This window comes from Eschrichtius robustus, chromosome 11, assembly GCF_028021215.1.
Source record: "Eschrichtius robustus isolate mEscRob2 chromosome 11, mEscRob2.pri, whole genome shotgun sequence".
Classification (NCBI taxonomy): domain Eukaryota; kingdom Metazoa; phylum Chordata; class Mammalia; order Artiodactyla; family Eschrichtiidae; genus Eschrichtius; species Eschrichtius robustus.
In genome coordinates this window covers 106472747-106498408 of record NC_090834.1, presented here as the reverse complement: position 1 = coordinate 106498408, position 25662 = coordinate 106472747, and the positions used below count along the sequence as shown (strand labels likewise).

General features: G+C 60.3%; 1 protein-coding gene and 1 non-coding gene across 2 annotated transcripts; one reads left to right on the top strand and one right to left on the bottom strand.

Moving 5' to 3' along the window:
- Positions 1 to 2182: 2182 nt before the first annotated feature.
- CCDC88B (coiled-coil domain containing 88B) lies at positions 2183 to 16023 on the bottom strand. Its single transcript, XM_068555383.1, has 27 exons — positions 15964 to 16023; positions 15520 to 15662; positions 15245 to 15356; positions 15092 to 15161; positions 14956 to 15014; positions 14778 to 14861; positions 14559 to 14702; positions 14241 to 14386; positions 14003 to 14084; positions 13694 to 13852; positions 13000 to 13146; positions 12716 to 12824; positions 12403 to 12539; positions 11186 to 12322; positions 7927 to 8054; positions 7732 to 7849; positions 6888 to 6983; positions 6665 to 6805; positions 6022 to 6278; positions 5534 to 5677; positions 5142 to 5328; positions 4846 to 4991; positions 4517 to 4615; positions 4150 to 4316; positions 3373 to 3579; positions 3140 to 3208; positions 2183 to 2344 (listed from the first exon to the last, which is right to left on the bottom strand). Exons 1-27 carry the CDS (start codon positions 16021 to 16023, stop codon positions 2289 to 2291), a joined length of 4404 nt encoding a protein of 1467 aa, XP_068411484.1. The 3' UTR covers positions 2183 to 2288.
- Positions 16024 to 21626: 5603 nt separating this feature from the next.
- TRNAA-CGC (transfer RNA alanine (anticodon CGC)) lies at positions 21627 to 21699 on the top strand. Its single transcript has one exon. It is a non-coding gene; the product is annotated as a tRNA-Ala (tRNA).
- The last annotated feature ends 3963 nt before the right edge of the window (positions 21700 to 25662 follow it).

Sequence of the window (25662 nt, the reverse complement as noted above, 5' to 3'; positions counted from 1 at the left end):
GCGGCCTGAGTCAGGCGCTGGAACGTGACAGCGCCGGGCTGCGGGCGGGCGGGGCGGTCCCATCTCCCGCAGGCGCAGGGGGCTGGTGCTAGGGCTGTGCGCTCTGGGCCCCCAGGCGACCATCCTGGGGACCTGGGAACACCCCTTAGGAGCCATGCCTGGGGTCCGTGGATAACCTGGAGCCTCTGTGGGGCGGACACTCCCAAGCCAGGTTTGGCCCCAGGGCGGTAAGTCCACATCAGGCTGTGCCCCAAGGGGGGTGGGGGTCCTACTCAGGTACTTTAGAGCCGCCTTCCCCTCCAGGGTGCCAGCCCTAAGGGCAGCCAAGCAGCTCTGTCCAATTCTTAGCCGCCAGCGAAAGTGAGGGATTTCCTAAAAATCACAACCCACTTGCCTCGTTTTTGATCACTCCTTGACCTCAGCAAATAGGGGAGGGGATCTGTCGGTCCCCTTGACAGATGAGCAGCCTGAAGCCACGCGGCCACCCTTGTCCAGCTACTGCCAGCACAGCCCCAGCCCTGCACCTCTCACTCAGCGTGCCTCTCGCTCTTGGTGCTGGGCAGGCTAAGAGGGTCCCAGAAGCCGCCCGGCCCAGCCCGGCTCCCTGTCTATACCCCCCGCAGCCAGCAAGACCCTCTCCCGTGTAGACTTGCCTTTGCCGGGGAGGCCTGGGGGCACAGGCACCCTGAGGACCAAGCCCTGTCTCTGGGCTCCCCTTACCTACAAGGGGCACCAAGAGGGAGCCCAGCCCGACCCCCAGCAGGGAGGGGCAGCCGATTTTCTGACCGAATCTCTCTAAAGCAAGCGGACCTATAAAAGCACCTCAGCCCCCAGCCACCCTTCACAGCCCACCCAGTGCGCGCACCCCGATGTGGCTCTGCCCCCTGTGGTTCCCCAAGCCTGGCACAGAGTAGACCTCGAAAAGGGGTGTCAGAGCCACATAGGGGTGGCCTGCTCTCCCCATCAGGCCCAGAGCCTTGTCCCCCTCCCTGACAACTGACAGGGGCCACCAATAGGGTGGGGCAGCCATCAAAGCCCCCCGCCCCGAGGCCTATAGGAGGGGCTTCCAGCTGCTCAGCCCCACTGGAGGCCAGGGGGGTCCACTCCCATGCCACCAGCCTCAGAAAACTCAGGCTGAGAGGAGGCAGGCAGAGCGGTGGGTTATCCCCAAGGGGAGGGCTGTGGAAACCCTGAGTCAGGCTGCAGTAGGTCACCCTGGGGAGGCTGGCCTGGCCACCCCTCCCAGCTCTTCCCACCCCCAGATTCAGGTTGCCTCACCTCAGCCGGGCAGCCCCACCCTCCTCTGGGCGGCCCCAGGTGCCTTGACTCACGTCCTGCCGCCCAGTCTAATGGCCCCCTTCCGGGGCGTCAGTCATCCCAGAGGCCCTGGTCAGAGACCCCGGCGTCCTTCCCACCTCGTGTGTCCCTCCACAACAGCCCCTGGCACCAGGCGACACCCCGAGGGCGGTAAATTCCCTGGGGAGGGGCTCAGCCCACCCCCCCCCCCCAAAGGCATGGAGGAGAGAGGACGAAGAGGCAGGAAGAAATAAAAGGAGAGAAGAGGGTACAGGGGGCGGGCGCAGGCCCTCTGGGTACTTCTCCTGCCCCACACTCGGGAGCCCAGACCCCACCCACTCTGCTGGCTACCCAGAACCTCCGCCCCCTCCCCCCACCACTGGGACATCCAGGCCAGCCCAGCGGGCCCCTCCCCTGAAGAAAGCCCTTTGCTGCCCCACGAAGGGCAAGGAGGCCAATGGCCACAGGCCTCTGCCAGCAGAGAAGGATTCCAGGCCACATGTGTCCCTGGCACCTAGTGACTCCTAGATGCGGCTGGTAGACACAGAGCACAGATTCAGGTGGTTGCATCCCAGCTTTATTCTCGTGTCCCTCACATCCCAGCTAAGGCTCAGAGATGGGCCCGGGCCACAGTCCCCAGGAAATGGTCCTTGGCTCGCCGTCTGGACCGGGCAGGGAGCTCTCTTGCCCACTCCTGCCTGCCTCCTTCAGCTGGGGGGTTTCCCAGAGACCACCTCCTCAGCAAGGGCCGCATGGCGGAGCCCCAGGCGGGAGCTGTTTGTGGGGGCCGGCCATCGCCCCTGTCCACAAAGTCACCCCAGCTCCAGCTCGGGGCCCCAGTGCAGGCTGTGGAGGATCTGGGGGCCCAGGCCTCCTTGTCCAAGGATTCGCCACAAGTGCCCTGCCTCCCCAAATTCTTGGGCTGCCTGGGGCCCCGGGTGAGACTCCAGGGTCGAGAAGACTCCACTCCCAAGCTCCCCATCCACGCGGTGTCACTGGCTGAGGGAAGGGGCGAGAGCCCGTTTCTCCGATTCCTGCACCTCGACGCCTGGAGGGAAAAGCTCAGCTCAGGCTCACTCCCTCGGGGGACTCCCGGCTGCCCTGCCAGGCCTCAAACATGCCAGGCCTTCGCTTCGGCTGTTCCCTCTGCCTGGAAAGCCATTCCCCAGATATCTGGACAGGACATACTCTCACCTCCAAGCCTCTGCTTCTGCTTCACCTCCTCCTGGAGACCTGCGTGAGCGCCCTCATTAAAACTGCCACCTGCCCACCCAGTGTTCCTGGTCTCACTCACCCTGCTCTCCTTTTTTCCCAGAACACTGTCACCTCCTAACATCCTAGGGCTGAGCTGCCCAGTGCAGGACTGGGCACGTGAGATGTGGCCGGTCCGAACTGCAACGTGCTTGGGTGTAAAATACCATTGGACTTCAGACTTAGTGTGAAAAAAATAATATAAAATACCTCATTAATGACTTTTACACTGACTACACATTAAAATGATAATAGTTTAGGCATACTGAGTTAAACAAAATAGGGTATTAAAATTAATTTTACATGCCTCTTTCTACTTCTCCTGATGAGGCTACTTGAAAATTTTAAATTACACGTGGAGCTCACATCAGGTTTCTATTGGATGAACTGTTGTAGGTAATTATTTCTCTTATGCATATTATTTGCTGTCTCCCACCTCCCCACACCAGAATGTTCCCTGCTGTATCCCCAGCTAGCACATCACCTGGCACGTCGTAAAGGTTCATTGTCAAATGAGTGAATGGGTGACTGAGGCCTGCCAGGGGCCCCAGGCAGGGCAATTACCCGCCCTCCGTCCCAGGCCCCCACTCACCCTCTCTGTTGGCATCTGCTTCGCTTTCCGCCAGGGTCTCGACAGAGCCATCCCATCCCACGCCAGGTCCTGGGGGGGGGGCACAAGGCAGCCACTGGGCCATGAGGACCAACACAGAGGCAACAGGGCTTGTGGGGAGACATGGGAGACAGGAAGGAAGCCCCCTCCCCCATGGAGCTGGTGGGTCCACAGGGAACTGGGGGGCTAATGGGAGGAGGGACCCTTTCCCTCACCTTTGCCATGGGAGCTGGGTGCCCCCAGCGGGCCTGGGCGCCTCTGTCGGAATCTCTGCCGCGGGGTGTCCCCGGGGCTGAATGACTCAGAGCTTCGCCCCACAGGGAATCTCGAGCTGAGTTTCCGCCGCTGCCCACCTGCCAGGGTCTCATCCCGCAGGCACAGGGAGCTCTGGGCCCGGCGCATGGGTGCCGGTGAGGGGGACCCTGCAAGAGGCACAGGCAGGGAGGGTATCGGAGCAGTGCCAGGAGGGGCTGGGCAGAGTGGAGGGGCCAGCAGGGAGAAGCTGCACAAGGGCCACAGGGGACAGGCGGCTGCAGACGTGGGGGCAGGAAGGGGCGCAGGGTTGGGTGAGTGAAGGCGGCGACAGGAGGCTGGACCCTGTGCTGGTTCTGACACTAACTCACTGTGTGACCTTGGGCAAGGTGCTTCCCCTCCCTGGGCCTCAGTTTCCTCATCTGCTGACTGGGATAAATGACTTCTCACTGAAGTCCCCTGCTGCTCCGAGGTCCTAGGTACCGCTGTGGTTGGGTAGGATGGCGTGGGTGGCAGCGCAGGCAGAAGGGAGGTGCCAGCCAAGAGGGACACAGCAGGGATGCAGGGCAAAGAGCTACTGGAACCATCTGGGGGAGTGGGGAGAGGTTGCAGCAGGGAAGGCCAGCGGGGAGCACATGTGCAAGCCACACAGGAAGACCAGAGGCATTGGCAAGCCCTGGGGGCAGGGGGTAGGGGACATGGGGTAGGGACCATCTTGGTCACCTGACCCCCAGACCCACCTGTCCCATCTGCCTCCCTGCCCTCGGAGAGCTCCGTCTCTGGGGGGCCCCCTAGGCTCTCGGTGCTGCCAGCCCCATCGGCCCCCAGGCGCGGCCCCCCATGGGGGCCCCCCTCCCGCCGGGGCCGCATCAGCCTCTTCACCTTGTCTGCCAGCCAGCTGCCCTTCCTGGGGGCAAGAGGGCACAAGAGGGGGTAAGGCCAGGGAGGAAGGAGGGACAAGAGGGCCATGTCTGGGATGGCAAAGGCCAGGCAGACCCTCACTGGGGCCTGGACCTGGGCTGGGCCAGGGCTCGAAGGGCAGGGCAGGGCAGGGCAGGGGCTAGGTAGGGAAGATCCCAGGCCCACCAGGATGGAGGGGCTGCTCACTTGGTCCGGGGCAGGGGCCCAGGCTCCAGCACGCGGTACTGGTCCATGATCTTCTCCACCAGCTTCTGCTTCTCCCGGCGCAGGGCATTGAGCTGGTCCCTGGGAGGATGGAGAGGGAGGAGGTGGGCTTGAGGCCTGGGCAGGAACACGGGGTACACCCTGGTACAACCCCACCCGTTAACACAGCCTGACATACCCCAGGATGGGCTGATAAATCCCCACTGCCCCGAGCCCCTGGGGGTCAGCCTCCGCCTTTTCCCAGGCCCTCCCAGGGCGTCTCCCCATAAACAACCCAAGGGACAGCCACGCCGGCCCCCACGGCCCCTCACAGGTACTCGCGCTGCTCGCGGTGCAGGTGGTCCCGGCTCTCCAGGCTGCGCTCCAGGAGCTCCCGGTTCTCCCGGCTCAGAGCCTGCACCTCGGCCAGCAGCTGCCGGTTCTCCTCTTCCTGGGCGCTCCGGAGCTCCGTCAACAGCTGTCAGGGGCAGGCATCAGGACAAGCCGGGGGGGGGGACTTAACAGGGCTCAGGGCCGCCGCCTTCCACTCCCTCCACGCTCTTGCCAGGCCCCAACGCCCCCTCCAAGCCACCCTTCCTCCCCAGCCACCACCCACCCCTCACCACACCTCACACTGTGTGGCCAGCCGGCAGGCGCTCAGGTCCAGCTGCTGGTTGGACTCTCGCAGTCGCAGGCTCTGCGCCTCCAGCTGTGCCCGCTCCAGCTCCAGCCTCGCCAGCCGGCCCCGCAGCTCCCCGCGTTCCCCCTGCAGCTCACCTCGCTCCCGGGACACCTCCGCCAGCAGCATCTGAGCTCTGCAGAGGCAAGGAGAGCTGCTCTCCAAGGGGACTTGCCCCACCCCACCCCCAGGCCCCTCATGAGGGCCAGAGGAGCCTTGATGGGGAGAGGAGGCAAAGCAGGACCCCACGGGGAAAGCGACCAACTCACCACCAACCCACTTCAAAGATGGGAACACTGAGAACTGGCCCGAGGGGCGAGGGGCTGTGCCAGGGCTGGTACCTGTCATGCTCACTCTGCAGCCTCCGGAGCTCCTCCTCCAGGCCCCGCTGCCGATGCCCGTCCTGCATCAGGCGTTCGCGCTCTGCCAGCAGGGCCACCTCCTGCGCCTCCACATGGGCCCTCTGGGCCTGCAGCTGCTCGTGCCTGCGATGAACAAGGAGCTAAGAGGGCTGCAGGGACCGAGGCCAGGGCGTGTAGGTAGCTGGACCGTCTGGACCTTAAGTCCGTCGTCTCCTAAGCATAAGCCCCGGGGCAAAGCCACAGGGCAGAATGCTGTGCCAGGCGCCCACCACTCCCGACCACCGATGAGCCCCAGGGTGAGCCCGCCCCGGAAGTGTAGAGAGCCCAGCCACACAAGAGGGCACAGCAATGGAGCTGGGTCCACTGGTGGCAGTGCTGCCTTGGTGGCAACAGACCCACCCAGGGAATCTGCTCTGGGCAGGTAGGGGGTGCCCAGGAGAGGAGCTGGGAGTTTGGAGGAGGCTCACCGGCCCTGCAGCTCCCGGTGGGCCAGCTCCAGTGCCCGCATGTTGGCCTTGAGGTCGCGGTGCCGGGCCAGCAGTCCCTCTAGCTCAGCCTCCTGCCGCCGCTGCAGCTGTGCCAGGGCCTCGTGATCCCGAAGCAGGGCCTGCTGCTGCCCACGGGTCTCCTCCTGGGAGCGCCGCGCTGCCTGCACCTCCTCCTCCAGCACCCCCAGCTTCCTGTGCAGCTCCTGGCCCTGCAGCTCCAGTACAGACTTCTCAGCCTAGGCCAGAGGAGGGAGCAGGGGCTGCTGGGTGACGTCCCAGGCCGGAAGGGGGGTGAGGGACAGGGGCAAAAGGCAGAGGGCAGGGCAGAGGAAAGGAGAGAGCGGTCTAGGGATCCGAAGGCAGAGAGAGGCAGCCGTGGAGGGGAGGGCAAGTGGCACAAGGCAGGGATGGCACAGATGGGGCTGGGGTCGGGACAGGGAAAGCAGGAGGGGCTAATGGATGGCTGTGGAGGAGAGGGCTGGTGACGGGGTGAAATGGGCACTGACGTGGGGCTAGAGGCAGGCAGAGGGGGTACGGACAGGGGGAAGTGGCAGGGTCAGGGGGAAGGGGCAGGAAGTGAGCAGCGACGGGGCAGGGGACAGGTACGCAGGCCATCACCCACCTGCAGGCAGCTGCTGTGCTCCTGTGCCCGCTGACTCTGCAGCAGCAGCTCCTGGGCGCGCCCCTGCAGGCTTCCCAGCTGCCCCTCCAGGTGCTGCAGCTGCCCCTGCAGAGCCGCCTTCTCGGCGGCCAGCGTCGCATTCTGCCCGGCAGGGAGGGGGTTAGCCGGTGCCAGCCCTCTGGGGCACACCCCCCAGCCCCGTGCCCACCACAGCGACACTCACACTGCGCTCCACCTCAATGAGCCGCGCGCTCTGGGCCTCCGTGACCCTCGGCTCAGCCTGCTCCTCAGGCCCCTGTCCCACAGCACCCTGGCGCAGCTGCAAGGACAGGGGGAGTGGCAGTGGCCTGGGCACAGCGCAGCGGACCCTTTCCCCCTTTGGCAGCCCTCCCCCGTCACACTTCCCCCCACTGCCCCGAATCCCGCCGCCCTGCCCTCCTTGCTCCATCACTCTCCACCCTGCCCTTTGCACCTTCTCTCGGTTCTGCAGCAGAGCCCAGCCTCTGCCCGAGCTGCTGTTTCTGTACACCCTACTCCTCTGGGCCCCAGTTTCAACACTGCTTTCTCCAGAAAACCTCCCCCGATCAATCCCACACCTGCCAGCTAAGCAGTCTGCTGAGGGCCCGCTGGCTATGGTCGCCTGTGTTCTTGCCTCTGTCCCAGGTGGGCAGTGAGGGCGGTGGCAACCTGGTAGGGCGCCGCGCCAGAGCGGCGCTGAGCCCGCATGCAACAGGGCTATCAGAAACGATTCCCCACTTAGGACAACAGCCGTTGAGCTCAGGAAGTGGTGGAGCCCACGCGGGAGGGACACAGCAGTTGCCTCAGAGTAAAGCCGCCAGGCTCTGCCCATTTGAGGAATGGGGGAGACGAGGCCCAGGCAGAGCTGCCTGGCTCCCAGCACAGTGCCCCCTCCTCCAGGCCCCAAATCGGGGCACAAGGCGAGCAACTGGCCAAGACTGAGGGGCAAGACCGAGGGGGCGCTACGAGCGCACGCAGCCCTGGCTGTCTGTGTGCAGGATGGAGGCAGGAGCGGGCTGAGGCCCCGGCAAGCTGGGCAGTGGCCTCACCTGGAACAGCTCCTGCTCCAGCTGCAGGGCCCTCTTTTTGAGTGCCATCAGCGCCTCCTCCTTGCTGGTGGCCGCCACCTGCAGCTCAGCTTCCAGCCGCTGCTCCAGGCCCTGGTACCTGCCAGGAGAAGTCTTGGCACCCAGCCCTCCCCAAGTCCTCGCCTGCCCCTCTCTGCCCCTCGGGCAACACCCCACCTTTGCTGCTGGAACTCCTGTTCCCGCAGAAATTCCTGGTGCTCCAGAGCCGCCCGTTCCAGCTCACTCTGCAGATGCTCCAGCCGGGCCCCCAGCTCCTGGCCCCGCACCGTGGCCTTCTCTAGCTCCTGAGGGCAGGCAGAGAAGCCTCAGGGCCAGAAGGGCAGACCACCACCTTCACCCAGGCCTGAGAGTCAGGAGACCCGGCTTTCTGTCCTTGCTTTGTCACCCTGGGCAAATATCTTTAACCCTTCGGGGCTCTACTCCCCCATCTGTAAAATGGGAACAAGGCCTGGTCGCCTTGTAGAGTGGGTATGAAAGAGCTGGGGATTATAAGCCTGCCAGGGTGTGAGGGAGGCCCCTGGGCCAGGAGTCAGAGACACTCGCTGGGCAAACGTCTTCACCTCTCTGAGCCCATGGTTCCTCACGTGCCCAGTGACAGCTGCATTCACCCTACGTTCTGAGGCCACACAGGCCATGTGAGGGAAAGAGGGGCTCGGAGGAGGCGGGTCTGGAGAGTACCCTCAGCCACAGGAGGGTGGCCACAGAGGGCAGGAACTTGGTGAAGGCCAGGCCTAACCACAGTGCGAGCTGGGAGGGGGAGGGCCAGGATGCCTCTGGCCAGGCAGCCTGTGGCGGTTGGGCCATACCACTGCGGAAGTGGATAGGAGACCCACTCTGGCCTGTGGGCCCCCGAGAGGTAGGTCAAACCATTCTGAGGTATGGGGGGTGGGGGCCCTGGCAGGATGAAACCCTGGGGAAGGCCCGACCATGACAGCCGCCCGCCAAATCTTGCCCTTGGAAATGGGGTCTACCAACCCTTACTCTGATCTTCCTGGCTTAGCAGCCCCACCCGGACCACCGCCCAGGGTCACTGCACTTCTAGACAACCTTGGCCACGGCCTCTCACTGAAAAACTAAGAGTCTCATGAGTCCCTGCTGCCTGCAGCCAGCAGCCACAAGAGCCCCAGGGCGGAGAGTAGGAAGAAGAGTGGTGCCCAGGAAGACCTGCATCTTGGGCCAGACCCCTGCCCTGCCCCCTGCAGGCTCTGGCCATAGCCTTCAATGCCCCATCCACCGTGCCTCCTGCCCTCCCCCTAGCCGGGAGGCCCACTTGGACAACCTCCTTGGCCCCTGGTTCCCTGACCTCCCTCCCCTGGCCAGCCACCCCCGCCTGTAACACACCCAGTTACCACCAGAAACTGCTCCACCAGGAAATCTCACAAAATTCCCCTTGGTCCTCAGTCTCTTCCACCCTCTTGGTCCTCAGAGCCAGCTCCTGCAGCCGGCCAGCCCTACCCCTACCTTCACTGCCCACTTGCTGGCATTCCCTCTCTACGGATTAAGCCCATACTGAGTGCCAGGTATTGCCCCAAGCTCTCTACGTTCATTACCTTACAGGATCCTGTGACACAGGTATTGTTTTTATTCTGGTTTCAGATAAAGAAACTGAGACTCCGAGAGGTTAAGTAACTGGCCCCAAGCCACACAGCTGAGTAGGGGATCTGAGATATAATCCAGGTCCGTCTGACAGCATCTCCCAATCACCTCCTACAAAGTGGACCCCAGAGACAACCTCTTGGCCTTACCCTCTCACCCACACCTCCAATTCTCACACTCCCCAGGCCAAGCCAACAGCCTGTTCCTCACTCCTCTCCATCAGGAGGCATCTCGGAGCAAAATAACTTATCCTCTCCGGATCTCAGTGCCCTCCTCTGTGCAACAGGGATGAAACTGGAAACTGCTCAGCCAGAACATTCGATTCCTCATCTGCAGCACACCTTCCCCTCAGCACTGTGCCCCACTGGCCCAAACACCCATCCCATTGCCTTGTGGTCTCCTCTGCTTCCCCTGAGGGGCCTTCAGACCCGCAGACCTGACCACTCCGCTCACTTTAAACCCTCCAGTGACTCCTCATTGCCCTCATGAAAACAGCTGCAACCCCTTCCTTTGCTCATAAGGAAGACGAAGCCCTGCCCTATAGAAAACCTGCTTAATGAAGTCTTAGTCTCACCTCCCTCCACTCCCCGCCTCACACTCCACCCCTACAAACTCGGGCCTGTACCTCCTCCTGGCTCACTGCCGTTCTCTCTCCTCCTCCAGGAAGCCTTCCCTGACGTGCCTCAGCCTGAGTCCAGTGTGATTCCTGGAACCCCACGGCTCCCCGCACGGTCCTGTCTCCACCCCAGACTGTGAGTGAGCGTCTCCCGAAGGACACATGCACTGGCTGCCTGGTACAGGGCCTGGTGCTAAGGAGATGCCCGCAAACATGCTTGACTGAATGAATAGAGGGGTTTCCAGGTCTTCTCTCTCCTCCATCCCCCATTCCAGCTCCAGCCAGCCTCACCTGCCACCCTTTTTTTTTTCTGGCCGCACCACGCGGCTCGCAGGATCTTCGTTCCCCGACCAGGGGTTGAACCTGTGTCCCTGCAGTGGAAGCGTGGAGTCCTAACCACTGGACTGCCAGGGAATTCCCTCACCTGCCACCTTGACCACTGGCACTGCCTCCTTATGGCCCCAGGTTCCCCTGTACACCAAGGTGACCCTCCCCAAACTCATCCTCACACAGGTCTGCCCACACCCTTGGGTGAATTTCCCTGCCTGGGGATGGAGTACCAACACCTACAACGCTGGTCCAATGTACTTCTCCACCTTCCCCCACATCTCCTGGGCCCCTGAGCAACTCTAATGCCTTCAAGTCTCTGCACATGCTGTTCCCTCTGGATGAAATATCCTTCCCCGCTTAGCAAAATCTCGATCATTCCTTAGAACCCTCCCCGAAGCCTCCTTGCCCCGACCCTGGCATCAGCTCCCCTTCCCATGGGGCTCCCAAAGCACTTTGCCGGTAACAACCAACGTATCTTGAGCCTTTGCCCCGCATGAACTAGGCTCTTCACGCCATTATCTCCCTTGGTCTTCCAAAGACCCGCTGAGGCAGCGACGAAGAGCACCCCCATTCTACAGAGGGAGGCACCGGGGCAGAGCTGAGTAAAGCACCACAGTCAGAGAGCCAGGATTTGCACCCAGGCCATCTAGCTCCGTGCCCACCTGCTACAGCCACCCCATCAAAGGCAGGGGACATCTGCCCCTCTCCCAAGCCAGGCATGCATTTGGGAGGCAGGAGAGGACTTCGCCTTTCTCTTTCTGGCCCCAGCTCAGTGCTGGGCACTCAGCAGCTGCTGATGGAATTAATAACCCAAAACCCCAGCAACTGGCCTGGAACCCTGTTTCCTGACCCTGGCTACGAGCCCCGACATACCTCCTGGAGGGCCTGCCTCTCCCGGCGCTCCCTCTCGGCCTCCTCCAGGTGCCGGCGGCTCTCGCTCTGCAGCACCTGCAACCGCTCCTCGGCCGCCTCGGCCCGGGCCCGCAGCCTGGGCGCCTCTCGCTCCCACTGCCTCCGCTCGCGGCCCGTGGCTGCCAGCACCTCCGCCAGCGCCTCCCGCTCCCGCGACGCAGCCTCCAGCTCCCGGCCAGCGGCCTCCACCGCCTCCCGCAGCCGGGCCAGCTCCCAGGCCTGGGCCTCCACCTCCCGGTGGGCCTCGGCCTCTGCCCTCCGAGCCTGAGCCAGCTCCTCGGAGAGGCGGGCGGCCTCCGTGCCTCGGGCCTCCAGCCTCCAGGCCTGGGCCTCCAGCTCAGCTCGAAGAGCCTCAGCCTCTCTCCCCAGCCGTGCCATCTCCTCCTTGAGGGCCTCCTGCTCTGGGACACCACTGGCCAGGATCTCCCCTGGGATCCTCCCCTCCCAGGTCTGGGCCTCAGGAGCCCCTTCCAGCTTCTGCTGTGGTTTTTGTTGGGCTGGGTCCCCAACCATCCTCTCCAACTTCTGTTCATGCTCTCTGGCCTCTGCTTGCCCCTTGGGTGGGTCCAGCCTCTGGTCTAGGGTCTCCTGCTCCTCCAACCGCCCACAGAGGCTGGGCTCCGAGAGTCCGGGTTTGCTCTCAGGGTCCTCCTGTCTCAGCCCCAAGGCCTCGGGCACCGACTCTCCAGTCTCTCCTCCCAGCAACAGCTGGGCCTGAATTTTGATCTCTGGACCCTGAGGTGGGGCCACAGAGGCAGGGGTCTGGAGAGGGGCTCCAAGGCCAGCCTTCTTCAGGGACTCCTGCGCCTCTACAGCAGGGCCTGACTCCTGGGCCGTCGTGTCTACAGGCGCCATGACGGCCGCCTGGAGGGGCCTCTCCACCACCTTCGGGTCCAAATCAGATGCCTGAGGACACTCAGCTAACCCCTCGAGGGCTGAATCTGACGCCAGGGGAGCCGGGTCCAAAGCCTGGGGGCCTTCATCCCCTGCCTGACCAGCCAAGCCCTGGGGGCCATGGTCTGAGGCCAGCCGAGTCTGGGGAGCTGAGTCTGGCTCTGGAATCACGGAGTCCTCGCTCGGCTCCTCCAGCAGGGGGGGCTGAGGGCACATGAGAGGGATGGTCAAACCCAGAGGAGGATGCAGGAAGGACGTGCTGATGCTTGGGGGAGGGGACTCACCTGGCCGCCGGGCTGCCCCTGCAGCGCCCGGAGCAGGCCTCGAAGCTCCTGATTCTCCCGCTCCAGGGTCCGCAGCCGCCCGGCCTCTGCCTCCCTCACTTCGTCGTGCAGAGAGAGAGCCGCTCCTGGCAGGGGCGCTGGGGTGTGGGAGATGAGGTCAGGACCCCTCTGCTCCCTTATGGTTCCTCACCCACACACCCCACCCCCCGACACACCCGGGGGAAGGGGCTGAAATCAGAAGCTGTCCCCACTAAGGTGCAGGAAAACACAGGCAGCCTCCCACCCACAGCCCCTCCACTGGGGTCCCACTCACCCTCCCCAGGAGAGCCCGGGGCTGGCTCCAGGCTCCGCTGAACCTCCAACTCCAGCTCCACGTTCTCCTCTGCCAGCTGGTCCACCTGATGCCGCAGAGAGTCCAGCTCCTGGGGGGAAGAGCAGGGTCAGAGAAGCCCTCCCCGCCAGGGCCAGGCCAAGTGTGTGGGCTAGAGGGTCACTAGAGGAAACAAGGAGTAGGAGTCACAGGGATCACCAAGGAACCCTGGGGACCACTGGGGTCACAGATCACTGCGTGACCAGGGGTCGCTCTGGGAATCTCACCGCATGGGCCTCGCCCAGCCGGGTCCGCAGCAGCAGGTTCTCCCGCTGGGTCTCATGCAGCCGAGCACAGCGCTCCCGAGCGGCCTCCAGCTGCTCCTCCAGCAGCGCCTTCGAGGCTTCCAGAGCCCCCGAGAGCACCCGCTCCTCCTGGTGGGGGAGCAGAGAGAGCCGGTGGTGCGATGCCCCCAGCACTCCGGGGCCACAGACCCTGGCTCCCCTCCCCCAGCTGACCCTGCACCCCTGTGGCTCTCCAGGCCCCGCCTCTCCCCTCCATCTGCCCCTCCTCCCCCTCCAAGGTTTCTCCAGGTACCACTTCCCTAGCACCCGGCCCCGCCCTTCTCCTATGTAGGCCCTGCCCCTTCTCCCCAGGAACTGCCTTCCGAGGTCCTTCTAAGCCCCACTTAGCCCCGTTGCTGGGTGCTGTCTCCAGACCCTGCCTCCCCTACAACTGGCCCCACCCTCCTCTCCAGGACCTACCCTTACCTACAGCCTCCACCTCTCTCCTCCATCTGCCCCATCCTCCAGAGGGCCTGTCCCCAGACACCACCTGACCGCGTTCTCCTAGCGGTGACTATTCCCTCCATCAGGCCTGACCCTTCGCTTGGCCCAAATTCGCTCCTCTCGAGGCCCACCCTGTCCCCGGCAGGCCGCGCCCCCCATGCCCCACCCCCTGCAGCCGCGTCTCCCGCCTCACCTCCAGCTGGCCCTTGCAGGCCTCTGCTGCCTGCAGCCGCTCCCGGCAGCGTCGCAGTTCCTCCTGCAGGCGGGGCAGGCGGCCGGCCCGCTCCCGCAGCGCCTCCGCCTCCTCGCGGTACAGCTCGGCCCGCTTGGCCTGTCCCGACAGCGCCTGGGCCTGGGCCAGACGGTGCGGAGCTAGGAAGGGCCACCCGCTGGCCAGAGGGATTAGGACGGGAAGGAGCCAGGTTGGGGGAGGCAGTAGGCTGGGGAAGGTGCGGGGAGCGGGTTAGGGAATGCGGCCATGTTTGGGGGCATCTGAGCGCACCTCCTGGCGGAGCCTTCGAATTTCGGCCTCCAAGCCCTGCACCTCCACCTGGGAATCTAGCAGCAGCTCGGCTTTCTCCTCCCTGGAGGGAAGGGACGCAGGAGGGGTCTGGGGACCTGCACCCTCCAGCCCTTGCTAGGCCTGATCCCCATCCGGACCCCATCCAGACCTAACCTGCGCTCCCTGCCCGCTCCCCCCACCCCCCGCCCCCAGGTCCTTCCCAGCCAGCGGCGCTCACAGCTCCTGCCGGACGCGCCGAAGTTGGGCCTTGGTGTTGGCCAGCTGCAGGGCCAGGTGGTGTGAGGCGCCCTCCGGGGGAGTCCTGGCAGGAGCCTCAGGCAACAAGGGGGCCGCCTGCCGCTCCAGCAGCAGTTCAGCCAGCCGCTGGGGGACATCAAAGGTCAGGAGTCAGGAGTAACCCATCCCAAGAGCCCCACATCTGCCCCCAAGCACCACAAGATGCATGTGACTGTTGCAGCGCTCCACCCCCAACCACACCTCCGGCACACGGCTGGGTCCCCGTGGTCCTCCTCTTCCTCCTCCTGCCGCCTCTTACCTGGGCCCCCACGTCCCGCTCCCGAGCCAGCCTCAACAGTGTCCCCACCAGGCTCCGGGACAGCATCTCCAGCTCCGGAGGCGCCAGCTCCCCAGGCTCAGGCCCAGCCAGCGCCAGCACCAAGCCGGCCCCGGGCTGGGTCACCTGGAGGCACAGGGAGAGCAGGTCAGCCAAAGAAGTAGGGGGCGGGGTGTCCCAGACGGCCGACCAAAGTTGTACCTCCTGGATGGCGGCAGCCAGCTCACTCTGGACCTCGAGGCTGAGGCCCTGGATGTGCCGGATGAACAGTTCCCGGTGCTCACACTGCAGGGGGACGACGAGGGGACGGCGAGGCTCACCCCGGAGGCTCCCACCTCTGCGGCCAAAGCTGGACCCTGCCCTTCCCTCCCCCGCTCACCTGCACCGATGCCCCCAGCAATAGCCTAAGGATGCCTTCCAGCTCCTCCACCGCCTCCTCTGCAGGGCACAAGCCACAAGGGGTTAACGGGCAGGGATAGGGGGAAGAAGGAGGAAGGGGTGGTGGGAGAGAGCACCTGAGAAGGGGTCAAACCCCAGCGCCTGGAGGTCTGGGGGTGGAGACAGGATCAGCAACTGCAGCTCCTCCTGGGGCGGACGGGGTGGGAGATGTGAGAAGGGCCTTCCCGCAGGGGGCTCCCAGGCTCAGCCTCCCCCTCCTGACCCCTCACCTGGTAGAAGTCCCTCAGTCGGCCCCACAGGTGGTTGAGGTTCCACACCCGCCAGGCTGCGGGACCATCGTGGCCCCTGATCATTTGAGGGCCGCCTCGGGAATTGGGGGCACTGTGGGCACAGGGGACAATAGGTGGGAGGGGTAACTGAGGACCCACCTCCCCTAAACCAGGCTCTGCCAACCACCCCTCAGGCTCTTCCCAGCAGGCTGCCTGGCCCCCCTCCCCTCAAACCCCTCCGCAGCTGCCCCGGGTCATCCTCTGATGCCCCTTACATGATGCCCAGCACCCGGAGGAGCAGGGCCCCGTCGCTGAGACGTGAGAACCTCTTCTCCGGACAAAGAGGCCCCTCTCCTTCCTCCTCCTCTTCCCCCTCTGGCTCCTCCGCCTCCCCCACCAGCCCGGCCAGTCCCAGCGCCTGTGGGGACACAAAGGAGTCAGCTGGCCTGGGTGGGAGGCCCGCAGCAGCAGAGTGAACCCTGAGCCCCTCTGACCTGCCTCCTGAGCCCACGCAGCCCCCTCCTCACCAGTCCCCTGAATGCCAGTGGCCACGGGCCTGGACCCCTTTTCCTGCCGCACAGCTGCCTGGACTTCTCCATCCCCACCTCAGCCCGCCCCTCCCCTCAGGCCCCAGCTCTGCCCCCTCTCCCCCCACCCCACACCAGCCCCTCCCTGCTGCTCATTTCCCCTCCCCAGACTCCCTCCCACTGCCCCCTCACCCAGGTGGCCAGGCTCCCACTCAGGAAGTCTCTGATCCTGGGCCCCTTGCCCCCATCCATGACGGGGTCAGGGTGTTGGTCCCGCTGTGGCGGCTACACCTGCCCTGAGAGGAAGAGGAAGTCCCCGAGTGGGCCCAGGCCCAGCCACAGACACCCTGTGCAGCTTCCTCCTTCCGGGTGCTGGCAGGCCCGTGCACCCCGGAGTCCTGCCTCAGCCCCCGCTTCGCCTCCCCGCATCCTTCCAGCATCTCGGGCAGGGCCAGCCCGGAGGTTAGCAGGGGAAGGTGGAGTCAGGGCCACCCAGGAGCAAGGCCCACAGCTCTCCTGGCTCAATGGACAATGGCAGGTGAGTCCTCCCCATCTCTGGGCCTCGGTTACCCAACTTGAAACCCAAGAGGGTGACCTCGGCCTTGTACCTTCCAGGGCCTCAGAAGGGGCCTTACACGGGGCACCTAGGTGCCCACACCTGCATCTTCTGATTTGCCTGGCTTCCCTTTCCCCTTGATGTTTCCCAAACTTACCCAAATCACCCTCCCAACCTATGAGGCTTGGGAGGTGCCACCTCCCATGTCAAGCCTCCTCTGAACCCCGACCAGAAGTGAGTACCCCCTCCTCGGACCCCCCCCATACTCTATATACACTGGACTGAGACAGGACGTCTAGCCCGTGGGCTAGTGACCTCACAGGCCTCAATTTCCCGTCTGTGAAAGAAGTGAGTTAGAATCCAGCCTCTGAGGGACACAGTTCAATGCAGAGACCAGCGGCACGTGTCTCGTAGATAAACCAGGAGGCCAGGAGGACACCCCAGTTCCCCCACTGCTCACTACTGGGCTCCGTGTGGGACACTGCTGGGTACTGAGATGTAGTAAAAAGCCACATAGTCCCTGCCCCCGTGGGATGCACAGTACACTGGGGAGACAGCTACGCAGAAAATCACACACACACACACACACACACACACACACACACACACAATGTAACATTGCAGCTGTACTACGTGCATTGACAGGGAAGGGATTTGACTTCAGTGGGATGATCAGGAAAGACATGGGGGGGTGGGTTCGGGGGGTGACCATGAAGCTGAGATCAGGGATAACTGGGTGAACTAGGCAAAGTGGGGAGGAAGGAAGGGCATTTCAAGCAGCCGAGGCAGAATGTGCAAGCGTCCTGTGGCAGCTGGAAGCATGGCCTGTGTAAAGTTCAGAAATTATTCATGTTTCATCGATTCCCAGACACTTTGTTTCTCACATTTAAATCTCTAAAGTCAGGTTACGTGGTAGAGTTGCTGGCTAGCCAGCAACAGTCCTGACATCATTGTCATTGCCTGCACGTGCCCACACTTCAGAAGCATCAAACCCTGCAGGAAGGGCGTCAGCAGCTTGGGAGAAAACCCCAGAGACAAGAGCGGAGCATTCTTAACCCCAGGCCCCAAATGGCGGGATCTCCCAGGGGAGAGGAACCAGACTTATCAGCAACACTCCCAAAGCAGAAATCCAGAGTCAGCTTGCTCTGCAGTCCTGCAAAGTTGGCTTAGGACTCTGATGGCTGCTGGTGGCTTCCGGTTGTCTTATGAATTTCCGGGGGGAGCACCGCTCTCCCGAACTCTTGACTCCTCACAGGAGGGGGTGGCAGGGAAACACACAGACATCGCGCCTCTGTCGGATTCCAGATGTGAAGGAGTTTTCTGAACAGCGTAAACTATTTATTTTGCTTATATTTTCCTTTTTATGTGTGCATCAGAATTATGTATGATGAGAATCTATGGCTAAGTCAAAAAGAGCTCCTTCGGGAAGTATAAAATAAAGAGTCTAGTGATGAAAGAGCCTTGGGACATAGTTAACTGGCAGCATTCCTCTTTTAGTGGCATTTTCTTTAGTGGCATCTTTTACAATCGTTGACATCTTAGATTTGCTGAAAGATAGGGCAATATTGCAAACACAGGCTTATCATGAGCCAGTCCTGGTTACCAATGCTTTACACTTACTAACTTATTTGCATAGGACTAGGTTATGAAATAAGGACTACGGGTTATCTCCAATTTATAGAGAAGGAAACCGAGACTCAGAGAGGTTAAGAACTTGCCCAGAATTACACAGCTCTGAAGTGGTAGCCTGACCAGGCAATGGGAAGCCGCGCGGGGTTGTTAGCAAAAGAGCACATCCAGTTGTTTAAGCCTCCCTAGACGCATCTGGAAATGCAGATAATCCTCTCAGAGGGTTGTTATGAGGATTCCACAAGCTGGTGCCCAGCTTAAGCGTTCATTAAATGGTCTCTAGTGTGGTTACTATCTTTAGTATTAATAATATCAAGGGTCCGTCCAGATTGGACTCTCTGCGTATCTTACGCCTATTTCCATCCCCACCCCCACACCCCGGGATTCCAGCCCAGGAAGTACTCCGGAGAACCCGCTCTGGGTTAGCGAAGAGTGGTGACAGGGCCTCACCTCCCAGCAGCCAAGGGCCCCTGCCTTGCTCCGTGGCTTCCGAGTCACGCCCTTCCTCCAGCCTCCTCGGAGGCCTGGGCCGTGTCGCCCCATTGCTCTTGCTGATTGCTTTCACATTCATCACTCCAGACATGCCCGGCTGCACCTCAATCTCTCAATCTGGTTCTATGACTTGGTTCAGCTGAGTCAGGCAGAGGGAGGCTTGGTGGGGGGCGGGGGGGGGGGGGGAGGCTGGGGAGGGGCTCCCTCATCAGCTGACACCAAGATGCTGGGATTTCGAGGCTCAATTAACTATTGAGGGATGTTCATCAGGGGCTGGCAGTGGTCCCTATCCTTAGGCTAGATTTTTTCCTTAAAAAAATTGTTCAGGGACTTCCCTGGTGGCACAATGGTTAAGAAAACGCCTGCCAATGCAGGGGACACGGGTTCGAGCCCTGGTCTGCACATGCTGCAGAGCAGTTAAGCCCGTGAGCCACAACTACTGAGCCCGCGTGCTGCAACTACTGAAGCCCAAACACCTAGGGCCCGTGCTCTGCAACAAGAGAAGCCACCGCAAAGAGAAAGCCCACTCACAGCAACGAAGACCCAACACAGCCAAAAATAAATAAATAAATAAATTTATTTTTTAAAAATTGTTCAGATGCATGATCAAAAATGTCAAGAGTGCCTAAGGATATAGAGAAAAAATCAAGTCTCCCCCTCTTCAGTCCCAACCCCAGTCCCCAGTGCCATGCCCTGTTAGCATTTTCTGTGTCCTTCCTGAGCTGCAGCTGCCCAAGTCTGTCTGTCACAAGTGGTTGCAACCACACACACACACACACACACGTTACGTGTGCATCTCCATGCTTTGAAATATATTTCACAATCTGCTTCATTTCTGTTCAGAACCATTGGCCTTGGCCTTTTGAATGGCTACATCGTATTCTACGGTGCGCTATCCCATCATCACTTTGTCTCTTATTGACAAAGATTTTAAATATTTGCATCTTTGCTATTACTACAGTGCCATAATGACTGCTCACCTCAGAGATCTTTTTCTGGAAGTTTTTAAGGTGGTGGTGGGGGGTGGGGGTTGGTGCCCACTGCTGCCAACATTTGGATTCAGGAGGCAGGCAAGAAGCAGAGAAAGACAGACAGACAAATGGACAACGTCGTCAACTGCCTGCAGCCTCCTACCTCGGGGCTCGGCTTCCCCAGCTGCACAGGGTGGGAGCAGGAAGGACTCCCACTTCCCTTCTGGTTTTGAATTCTCTGGGTAGCCCTAGTCTGACCCCAAAGACCAGAGGCAGGAGGGCTCTGGGGCTCCGGGAAGTAGAGTCCAGGGAGGCCAGGGCAGGTGGCAGCTGGGTTCAACCAGAGCCCAGGACCAACCAGGACTGAGTCAGACAGTGGCTTTTTCTCCCTGCCTGCGGCAGGCCCCACCTGGCACCCCAGCGGCTTGGCTGGGGGCCAGCTCCCTAACTAGATGGTTCAGGGCCCCAGGCTCAAGAACTAAAACCCTAAAACAGCCTCCAGGGTTTTCTGGGCACCTGACCCTCTGGCGCTGGGTCTGAGGGACTCCCTCCTCCCCACCCAAGTGTCTGAGAAGGGGTGTTTCTCCTACTTACCATTTGGGGGTGGAAATAGCCAGAGTTGGACAAGAGCAGAAATGCTCAGCCCAGTAGCCCAAACGAGCTGCCCAGGTGGGAGGAGGCAGTGGGAAGCCAGAGCCAGGGAGGGTGGGGCCCAGGGCCATCTGCCGAGTGCCAAGCCAGGTGCCCAGGGGCTCAGGATGCGGCCTGCAAGGCCTGGGCCCAGCACTGAAGAGGGCCCAGTGCGGCCCAGCCGCCACTACCTGACACTGGGCCGGCTCTCCCTTCCTGCTCTCCCCAGGGCTCCCCAACGTTCCTGGGGGCCCTGCCTCGCCCCAAGCCTCTCACTGAGCCTGGCACCCCGGCACCAATCCTTCTCCTGGTGGCCTCCACCCAGTGCCCAAGGAGTTGTTCGGAAACATTGACTGACTCATGACCCTTCTGTGCTTAAAACCCTCCAGTGGAGGGACTTCCCTGGCGGTCCAGTGGTTAAGACTCCGCACCTCCAATGCAGGGGGTGCAGGTTCGAGCCCTGGCTGGGGAGCTAAGATCCCACATGCCTCGCAGTGTGGCCAAAAACGAAAAACCCTCCAGTGGCTTCCCCCTGTACTTTGAATCAAGTTCCAGCCTCTCACCATGACCACCCAGGCCCCGCAGGACGGCCCAGGCTCGCCACCTGACCCTTGCCCCCCACACACACCTCCTCAGCCTCACACCCCCTCCAGCTTCCTCAGTCTCTCTTCTGCCCTCAGCACCTTTGCATTTGCTGTTCCCCAGCCTGGAACACCCTCTCCAACCCACACACATGCACAACCCGCCTCCCCCATCTAGCTCCATCTCACCCTACGGGTGTGCCTAATGGCCTCTTTCTCAGAAAAGATTTCCCCTTTTTTTTTTTTTAAATAAACCTGTAGGTTACTTAGAGTTTTGTTTTGTTTTTAATTTATTTATTTTTGGCTGTGTTGGGTCTTTGTTGCAGCGCGCCGGCTTCTCATTGCAGTGGCTTCTCTTGTTGCGGAGCACGGGCTTTAGAGGCGCGGGCTTCAGTAGTTGCAGCATGCAGGCTCTGTAGATGTGGCTCGCGGGCTCTAGAGCGCAGGCTCAGTAGTTGTGGCGCACGGGCTTAGTTGCTCCGCAGCATGTGGGATCTTCCCGGACCAGGGATCGAACCCGTGTCCCCTGCATTGGCAGGCGGATTCTTAACCACTGTGCCACCAGGGAAGTCCAAGATTTTCCCTTTCTAAAGGAGACCCCAGTCCTTCTCCCCTCTTAGTCTTAAGCCACTCTTCATCTTCCCTCGTTTGCTTCATCTGCTCCCCACTAGAGTGGAAGCTCTGTGAGGGCAGGGATGCCGTGGGGTTGTCCAGGGCTGCGGTCTGGGCCAAGGAAACCATGAGAGTGACACCGACACCTTATGCTGACCACTTGCCCATGCCAGCTCTGTCCTTCACATACGTTAGTCACTCAATCCCCTCTACAGCCGTAAAATACAGGTACTGTTATTACCATCTCCCTTTTATGATGAAGAAACTGAACACAGAGAGGCTAAGTCACTTGCTTCAGGCCACACAGCCAGGAAGTGCTGGAGCCACAATCCAGAGGCAGCTGAATTAGTGGTTTTGAACAGATGAATTCCTACTTCAGGGAATTCCCTGGTGGTCCAGTGGTTAGGACTCTGCACTCGCATTGCCAAGGGCCCGGGTTTGATCCCTGGTTAGGAAACTAAAATCCCACAAGCCACGCGGTGCGGCAAAAAAAAAAAAAGAATTCCTATTTCAGAGATGAGGAAAGTGAGGCTCAGAGGGGTATGAGGGTAAATAAGACAACTGAGGGTAAACCCAAGTCCTCGCTCTGAGAGCTGCATCTCCTCCCGCGGTCCCCACGGCCTCTTTGCTGCCTGCTGGGAGGGTGAGGCTGGAGCCCAGAGCCCGGTTAGCTAGCACGGGGAGACCCGGTGCCAAGCCCCGAGGTTGCCAGCCTCCCTCATAATTAAAGACACACATCAAAGACAGCTCCGAGGTACCATTAAAAATCCATTAAGCGAGCAAAAAATAAATCCAGAAGGTAAAACTCGGGTTGGCACACCGTGGGGAGAGGAGCACATACACATGTCCCTGATGGCCCTTAAAACGGCCTCAGGGTTTTCAGACACCAGTAAAACCGCCAGCGCCCTTTGACCCAAGCACTCTCGGCATTTGGGAACACGCCCTGAGGAAGAAGCCCAAGAGGAAACAAAATCAGAAATGTGTCTGAAGCTGCCCCTAGCCAAACCGTGGACATACCCAGATGTCCACCGGGAGAACCCAATCGTGCTGTGGCTTGTGGACAAAATCCCCTCTCTGCCCTCACCTGGGCTGCTCAGTCCATTCTCTCATCTGCCTCATCTTTAGCCTTTACACAGGCTGTTCCCGCCACCTGGAGCACCCTTTCCACCTCTGCTCACCTGGCTATCACCTATTCATTTCTCGGCCGCAGCTAGAAGTCCTTTTCTCCCTTCCTTTCCCCCATGGGAGTGTGGGGTAGTGGGCAGGGTCCTTCTTCTGTGATACCCCAAATGACCAACCTGTGCTTCCTCTTCACATCTTCACCACACTGATTGTAAGCACTCATGTGGCGTCTGGCGCCCCCACTAGCCTGGGAGCGCATGGAGGTGGGACCAGAGCTGCGCTGGTGCTGCCCTGGCCGGGAGACCCGTGGCGCCCGCAGGGCCCATGCCCAGCGTATTCACTGCTGTGTCCCAGAACCCCGCACAGTGCCTGACGCATAGATGACTCTCAGCCAACAGCCGCCGGATGCAAGATACTGATGTGACTGTGGGAAGCGGAGCCCCCGGAAGTCCGAATGAGTCTTCACAAGCACAGGACACGCGCACACGCATCGCAGTGCTGGGCGAGACAAGCAGCAGCCTCCTCTTGGCAGAAGTCACTGAGATTAAAAATCCACCTCAGGGACGCCCCTGGCGGTCCAGCGGTTAAGACTGTGCGCTTCCACTGCAGGGGGCCCGGGTTCCATCCCTGGTCGGGGAACTAAGATCCCGCGCGCCCATTGGCGCAGCCAAAAAAAAAAAGAAAATCCATCTTAGTAGTGGTGATGGCTGCACAACTTGGTGAATACACTAAAAACCACTGACTTGTTCACTTTTATTTATTTATTTTTAAATTTTATTTATTTTATTTATTTATTTTTTACTGCGTTGAGTGTTCGTTGCTGCGTGGGGGCTTTCTCTCATTGCAGCGAGCGGGGCTACTCTTCGTTGCGGTGCGCGGGCTTCTCATTGCGGTGGCTTCTCTTGTTGCGGAGCACGGGCTCTAGGCGCGCGGGCTCAGTAGTTGTGGCGCACGGGCTTAGTTGCTCCGCGGCACGTGGGATCTTCCCCAACCAGGGCTCGAACCCGTGTCCCCTGCACTGGCAGGCGGATTCTTAACCACTGCGCCACCAGGGAAGCCCTGACTTGTTCACTTTTAAAGGGTGAATTTTATGATGTGTGAATTGCATGTCAAAAAAAAATACTCCATCTTGGATGAAGCCAAGGGTGCGGTCCACATGGACTGGTTCAGAGAAGGGACCAGGAATGGACTGTTGTCCTCAGCAAATGGGATGGACGTGGAGCCTCGAAGGTTAAAATGACTTGGGCAGGGGTAGGAAAGGGACAGGCATCCCAAGTAGTGAACATTGCTGGGAGATGCTGAAGAGGCAGGAGCTTGGAGCACCCACAAGCTAAGGAATCGGGGTGACTGTGGAGGCCAAAGTGGCAGGGACAGAGCTTGGGGATGTGAGGCAACCACACAAGGATCTGGGACGGCTTAGTAGGTGCCCCTGCCAAGACTGATGGGAGCAGCAGGGAAGTGACACTGTCCCTTGGGAGGCCGTGGAACCCAAGGAGCCATGGAGCTTTTTTTTTTTTTTTAATTAATGAATTTTTATTTTTGGCTGTGTTGGGTCTTCTTGCTGCACACGGGCTTTCTCTCGTTGTGGCGAGCGGGGGCTACTCTTCATTGCCTTCAGTAGTTGTGGCTCGCAGGCTCTAGAGCGCAGGCTCAGTAGTTGTGGTGCACGGGCTTAACTGCTCTGCGGCACGTGGGATCTTCCCGAACCAGGGCTTGAACCCGTGTCCCCTGCATTGGCAGGCGGATTCTTAACCACTGCGCCACCGGGGAAGTGCCAGCAAGTCTAGTTCTAATTCAGAACCACTATGGTCAAGTTTATGCTGGAACAATGGGAACCAATATCCAAGAAGCTGGAGAGAAAATAGCTTTCTGTCTCCCTCCCTGCACTTTTTACTCCTTCCCAAAACACATGTTGAATATTTCCCACATTCCCTACCCTGAGCAGGGCACCTTACCTGTGTTAAGAAAAAAATATGATTCCCAGCTCAAGCAGGCAGAGTTGGTGCAAATATTAATAACATAGCAGATTGATATGCATGTTTATTAGCACCAAAAATCTGTGCATTCACACAGATGCTACCCAAACTTCTCTAGCAGTTATACAAACACATGTATGTACACACACACACACACACACACACACACACACACACACATACTTTCTCCGCTGTCACTCCTCTATGCCTGTGCAGCCAAACCCAAACCAAGACCAGCAGGGTGTGTTCTCCTGGGGCCAGCAGCCTCCAGGGCTCCCAATCATGGTGCCTGCATGGCTGCAGCCCAAGCCTAATCTAGGCCAGAAATGCTGGGACCCCTTCCAACCCTCTCTTGCTCTCAGAAGCCCAGATTTGATTCTCTAGGAGATGACAGAGATTCCCCTGGAGATGTCTTCCCAGCTCGTTCGGGTGAGGCTTTGGGTGCCGGACAGCATAAGGAGATCCTTGGAGCCTAGAGACATTGGATGATAAAGAGAATCACTAGCCCCATTACACTGATGTGGAAACTGAGGCCCAGAGGGGCACAGAATGGGAATCACCAAGGACAGGTCTGAGATTTGGCCTCTCTCCTAACTCCTAGCTCTTTCCCTACCAACATGAAGGCTGCATGGTGGAGAGCAGGGGTTCTTATTCTTTTTTTTCCAGCCGTGTATTGGGCACTTACTGAGTGCTAGGCACTGTGCCAAATGCTTTACACAAACTGTCTCATGCATTCCCCACAATGACCCTATGAGGTGGGTTGGATTATTCTCACTCTAAAGATGAGGGAAGTGGGGACAAGGAAAACCAAATAGCCTACCCAAGGTCCCCAGCTTCTTAGTAGCAGGCTGGGACTCACAGTCTGGTGGTCTGAGCCCGAAGCCTGGCAACCCCACTCTGCTATGATGCCTCCCAGGTCGGGGACGGGGCTCACCTGGAACTCTGGTAGGACTTTAGGAGTTCCATGAAACTTTTAAAGAGCATGTAGGTGTCCATGTGTGTGCACACGTATTCAGACATGCATTTTCTAAGGAAAGGGGCATTGCTCTTAGCAATACTTCAAAAGAATTTCTGACCCAGAAAAGGCTCAGAATCGCTGATACTGAGCAAGATCCTTGACCTTCTAGGTAGAAGTTGCCGTGGCCTTGGGCAGGTCAGGACATGCCGGGGAGTTTTACTTGCAGATGTGTCGGGTGAATGTTTGAGGGTTGGTTGATTGATTTTAATGTTGGCCCTTAGGCCACCAACAGCCCAGGCAGGTCACGTCCAGTGCTCTGTCATGTGTAGCCCCAGGCCTCCAGAACCTGCTGGTCCAGGCCACA